The sequence below is a fragment of the Nasonia vitripennis genome, chromosome 3, assembly GCF_009193385.2.
Source record: "Nasonia vitripennis strain AsymCx chromosome 3, Nvit_psr_1.1, whole genome shotgun sequence".
NCBI lineage: Eukaryota > Metazoa > Arthropoda > Insecta > Hymenoptera > Pteromalidae > Nasonia > Nasonia vitripennis.
In genome coordinates, this window is record NC_045759.1 from 3189472 (window position 1) to 3195773 (window position 6302).

Here is a 6302-nt window from a genome sequence, read left to right on the forward strand (position 1 = left end):
TCTCACGTAAGAACCTTCCTTCCAGGCGATCGTCGCATATCAGAGCAGGTAAAAGATGTATAACACACAGGCGCGTACGGTGCGATATTACAAGCGTCGCGGCTCTATATGTATATAAACTCGCTATAACGGTAATGATGATAACGATAACTGCGAATGAACAACCCTCAGCATTCGATCTCTCATACACAGGTGTACAGGCTACGCTCTACACTACGATGTATATATGTATATATATATATATGTATGGTAAAATCAGTCCTGACTGACAGCCCGAAAGCCCGGCTTGACCCTGCACTCGCCCACGTAAAAACATAGCCACCAGTACCTAAGATCGTTGGGCCTGCTGCCGGAGGTTGACTTGGAGGGGATCCTCCTCGAGCCCGGCGGGTACCTCCTCGGGGGCGGCTGGCACCTGCAGTCGCAGTGCATCACGCAGAGCACCGCCGTGGTAGCGAGGGTCATGACCAGCGGCGCGGCGAAGTAGTGCATGATGATGGTCAGCTCGGCGTCCCGGTCGTAGTCGGCCATGACGATGCTGCCGTTAACCCGGCTGTAGTAGCAGGGGAACCTCGAGCCCTCGTAGCCGAGCTCCCGCGTGAAGTTCTCGCAGTCGACGACGGGCGGGTAGCCGCAGCCCTTGATGTTGACCAGCAGCACGGCCTCGACGATCTCGGGCTCCTCCTCCCTCGTCGTTCCGATGCTCGGCACTGCGTCGAGCTCGTCCTCGGTGGCGTTGAGGCTCGAGTTGCTCCAGGGCGTGTAGGTGACGTAGATGTGGGTGCAGTGGTAGACCTCGCTGGTGCAGCCCTCCCTGCAGCTGCTCCAGCTGCAGTTGAACAGGCCCCAGAGGTCCTCGCGCTTGCTGGTCGTGCAGATGACGGGCTCGGGGAAGAAGTCCGCGCTGAGGGTGCTGATCGCCGGGTCGACGTAGAGCGGCACGAGGAAGAGGAGGGCGCAGCCCCCGGAGATGGCGACGAGGGCGAGGCTCGAGGTCGCGTAGAAGGTCAGCCGCTGCTTGCAGGTGCGCCGGGGCGGTCGGCGCTTCGCGGCCCCGTAGCCGAGCTCGAGGAGCTTGCGCCGGCGCTGCTCCTGCTCGGCGAGCTCGTCGCGCAGCAGCTGCCGGCACTTGGCGTCGAGGAGCAGCTCCGAGCTGCCGGCGTGCATCGGGGCGCCGGGCGCCGTCGTCGAGCTCGAGGCCGACGGGGCGACCCGGGCCACCCTGCGGGACTTGCTGCTGTCTCGCGCCGTCTTAGCGCTGCTGCTGGCTCCGGCTACCGGCTCGGCCGTGTACAGCACGCTCGGGTTCACCGAGGACGCCCCCGCGATCTCGACGCTGCAGTCGACGGGATCGAGTTAGGATCAGGAGTGACGGCAGCGCTTGCTCGACGAACCGCTGCGGGTCGGCGCCTTCGACGTCGAGGCTGCTGATGCTGCAGCTTTCTCCGACGGATGACGACGGGGCTTGTAACGGGCCACCGCGCGGCTGGCCGAGCAACCAGTGGCTGGTCCGCCCGACTCCTGCATGCTGTGCTCTAGCACTCTTGCCTTTTGCTTTTTCTCGACGCTCCTCGTGCTCGCTCTCGACGGTCTTGTTGTACCTCGATCAACTCGCGCGCCTCATCCTCGGCAATGACTTGGGCTCACCTGTATTAGCCGTGCTACATAACGCGAGATACTACAGACTATGCAGAACGCGAGCCGCTCTAGGTCCAGAGTTGGGGGAGAAGCTAAATCGGCAGCGCGATCGGCAAGAGCGGAGCAACCGCGAGGAGTCGTGTCCCCAGGAGCTTCAGCCTCGCGGACCGCGGCCGACTGACTGGCGCGAAGAGCGCGCGCGAGAGATAGAACAGCCGCGGTAGTGGTGTGCTGTACGGTTGGGCGGGGTTCGAGGCGCGCACGCTCAGGACTTGGTAAAACCGAGGTAGGGGAGAGAGTGGAGGGCTGTGCTGCTGGTCTTGTTTACGCGCTTGTACTGTACGGCTCAATTCGCACCTTACCGACGATTCCGAGTCGGGAGAGGATATATAATGCGAGCTGTGTTATAGACGTATACGATGGAATCGTTGATGGGCTGCTGGCGATAGAACGTCGGAGAGGGTAGTTTGAGAGAGGGTGTATAATAAAGAGACGATTTGCTTGGTTTTTGATTGGTATTTATTTTACACCGAGGAATGCTTCACAACGACTAATTCTTCCAGGGATAATAGCAAATTGAATTTTTTTTTTTTCAACACTGACCCTATCGTAATTTTTTTTCTTCAAAGCCCTAAACCAGAGTTATTCATTTTACGAGAGAGCCTATACGTCTCATAGCGGCGAGAATGGCTCTTTCTTTTTTTCCGTCGTTAAAAGTTATGCGTCGGCGGCTGGTTTAAAAGAAAGCCAACGTACAGCACACACGCGCGATATATTTTCAAATTTCGCGGCTTTATAGTACAGAAGCTTTGCTGCGTACACACGGCCGAAAATTTGCTCCCCTGCATGTATCGGGCGCACAAAGGATTTCGTCAGAGTAAAATATTAATTTTAGCTATGTAGACCGAGAGATTTTGAAAAAAAAGCTCTGATATGCGAGCTGTGACCTACTATTCCGGAGCTTTTACACGCGGAGAAATTCGAGTCGTGTGTGTGTGTGTGTATCGCGAGCACATGCGGTGTAATCGATGAAGATGTAGCCTAATATACTCGATAAGAGGCAACGCGATATCCGTGAGCACAGGAGCCCAAGCGAATGCATGCATTAAAAGCAAACAGTTCGTCGGTACGCGTGTACGCGATATACTCGAGGAGACGTTACAGCTTTCGAGTAATGTGAAGACCTAGACTAATCGTGTTTATATCTGCATAGAATGGAATAATGCGTTAGTAAGTTTGTTCATCTATATTGGTGAAAAGTTAATTAACACGTCCAACCCTTCAAAAAAAACCGTCCCAATGAAACAGCCTCGTCATAATCGCCCCCCACCCTTATTCGATTCCCCGAAATTACTCCACACATCCAGATCAACCCAAAGCAAATCTCTCCCCAGCGTCGTATCCGCATATGCCCAAACTGAAAAACCAGCGCGTCGCGTCGCTCCTAATCACCCGGGCGCAGCCGCATAAATTGACGCTTCGCACATCGCGCCGCTGCCAGACACATTATCGGCGATAACCTGAGCGACGAGTCTATATAAGCGAGGCTCTATGCAGTGGCGAATATAAGGCTGTCCACGGGGAGTCGGTTGTGTGTTTGTCCGCGCGAGAGTCGGCCGAGTCCTTGGGGATAACACGACGACGACGACGACGTCGGGGTCTGAAGTTAAAAGAGCAAAACTGGATTCGGACTTGCCCGGAATTAGACCCGAGGATGTTGGAGTTGTCTGGACTTTCGGTTAGTTTGTCGTCTTGTGAGATGGATCGAGAGAGAGACCGATGCTGATGGGTGTGTGTGTGTGTGTGTTTTTATTAAAGTTGTACGTGTGCGGGAGTAATTGGTTCTGGATTTTGGCTAATTGCGCGAGACAATTTTGTGCGCGATGGCTTCAAAGGCGTTTGACGGCGGATTGAGTGACATGTTCATTACCCGCTATGCAGATTGTGCTCGGAGTGTGTCTGTGTGGATTGTGATTTGTGTGTTAATGAGAAGCATCGAAATTGTATCGTTTCCACACCACCTTGCGGTAGATACATCGGCGCGTTTTTTTTTAAGTGGTCTCCCCTGTAGGCCTAATCCACTATGTGCCTTACGAACAGCAGCAGTTGAGAGAACTCGAGGAGGAGCGACGACTGAATTATATGCTTACCTTGGATGGTTTACGATCGTGTTTGTGTGTTTTTGTTTTTTTTTTCGGAGGAAGATTGAACAAAGACAAAACGAGTAGTTTGAACAGAATTTTTATTAATCGTATTAGTGCAGAAGTATTACAACGAATATTTTGCGTATTTACAATGTTCTATCTCTTTTTTTTTTTTTAAATGCAATAGCGCAAAATATAGCGAGAAATTGTAACTCAAAATATTATATGTAAATATGTGTGTATGCAGACCTAAGACTGAATGTTAATTCTAACACTATATATTTCAAAGCTTGTTAGACTACCGACTCGCATAAAAATACAAAATTTTCGCGATTTTCATTCCCCAATGTAACACGTAAATAATTCAAAAATTCTCAAACGGAAAACCCCCTTCGAAATTTACATCCCAAATGAATTTACATCCCTCCGCGTGCGAATTATTCATGCGCTTCGCGCGTTCGAAATTTCAAAGGGATTACCCAACCGACGATCTGACCCAAAAACCGATCGAAAAATTTCCAACCGATCCCATCACCGCAATCGACGGAAAGTGAGCAACGACGGAAAAAATAGCAGAAAGAGAGAGAGAGAGAGAGAGAGAGAGAGAAAACATCAGCCACAGGAAGTCGATGTAGGTTAATCCGCGTACACACGTACCCCAGTCCATCAGAACAGCTATACGATCGTCGAAGGTCCTTTGCCGCATCAGCTGCGATATAAATCCGTGTGAGAAATTCGCCGGCGGATAATAATGAGCGCATGCGGTTCGAAAAACTGGAGTGAAACAAGCCGGTGCGCGCGGAATATTTATTGCGCCGAGGCACGTGAGCTCCAGTTGCCGCTGCTGACGATGATTGTCGATCATGGGTCTCGTCGATGCAGGACTTTGAGTTCCGTGAGGCGAAAAATACTCGCCGAGATTTTCGCTTCGCGGAATTCGAAGACTGTGATAGCAAGCGGTTGGATGATTTCGCGCTGTAAAGCTTTGGTCGGGATTTTACAGCGGGAAAGCGTCCAATTTCGGTTTGTTATCGGGAGGTAATTACTGACGTACTTACGCTCTCCACTGCGGGCTTTGTGGGCTTCTTCTTCTTTCTTAATTCTTATCGACTAATTTTCGTTTCTTATATCCTATTTTCTTATACGTTCTAAGGTGTTTTACTTCACTAGAAGACTCTTTGTACTCGACGGCTTCTGAAGCCTCTATATTTCTTTGTCTGCCTAACCAGTTAAAACTTTTCGTATACAAGCCATTTTTCATTTAGTAAGTTTCTCTTTGATTTTCTCCTTCCGCGCATATAAAATGTATATACACGCGAAAAATGGAGAAAATCCGGTAAATGCTTAACCTGCGGCCCTAACAATGAGATCAAGGAGATATACTTACGGCAAAGAGCCACCCCGTGCCGCCCGAAGTAGCCGAAACCATCTCCGGAGTTTGAAACTACTATACTGTTAAAGTCGAACCAGAAGCGCCAGTGTGGCTTAAACTCTCGTCGTTCGGCATTTATATAGGGAATGAAAGTCCCCACTTCGGCCCCTACTGCCACGGGACATCGTGCCATTGTCGTTCGCTCGGACAGCCTGATCACCCTCTCACTTAACTCGGGAATAGAGTCGTAAAAATAGTGGTCGTTTCGGAGTTATGAATAACCAAGAGCGACGAGGATTTTTGCGAAAACGAGATTTTTTTTAGCCTTGTTCGTTTTTTGAGAAAACTTGCATAAATTATTTCTATATACGATTCGAAACGAGAAATTAAATAATTTATTCTGCCGTACAGCATTTTTGTAAGCAAAAAACGTATCGGTTAATTCCGTAAATTAACACGTCCATTATTCCAGCCGAGCAGCTCGAAAGTTTAATTTTCTCATTCAAGCCAACTCCCATTGAATAAGTACAGTCTTATTCAAACGACTTCTCGGAACATTTGCATAGAGGAGCGCATATAATTTTTAATCGTTCGCGAGACCTTTAATCATCGCGAATGAATATTCCCAGCCGAGACGAAAAGTCTGCAAACAATTGCGGATCATTAAGCACTTCTTCTAAAAATTTCACTCTCGTTCTCCGTGTATACCATATACGAATACGCCAATTACATTCGATTTCTTGCAGTCATCATCAACGATACTAAAAAGCATCAAGTTCGTATCAGCCGGTCCATTTCTCTTTCAATAGGCATTTCCTAATAACTGCGTAGGAAACGAAGACGGAGCGAGTTATTTTGCAAAAATGCAAAAGTTACGATTCACTTCCCCGTCGTCGCCGCATTGGTTCCCTATAGTTAACGACCCCGCGCGAGATATCGGCCGTATATTTCTTTTCGCGGTATTCTTACAAGCTTATCCTACTTTTACCTGTCCCCCGTCTGCAATTACTTTTTACAGTAAACAGTATTAGGCAAGTATTATTAGAAGCGAATGTTTAATCTTGCAATAATTTCATCGCTCGGAATCGTTAAAACGAGCCGGTACCGTTCGATGGATGACAAAAAGCAATCGTAATTCATACTTCATA

At 49.3% G+C, this 6302-nt stretch overlaps 1 protein-coding gene across 1 annotated transcript in view; it reads right to left on the bottom strand.

Moving 5' to 3' along the window:
• LOC100123225 (protein tipE) overlaps positions 1-1845 on the bottom strand; it is a 28240-nt gene extending 26395 nt beyond the window's left edge. The window contains exon 1 of the mRNA XM_003425720.5: positions 329-1845. Coding sequence (XP_003425768.2) covers positions 329-1167 — 839 coding nt within the window. The 5' untranslated portion in view covers positions 1168-1845. The remainder of the gene's footprint in view (positions 1-328) is intronic.
• Positions 1846-6302: the final 4457 nt, after the last annotated feature.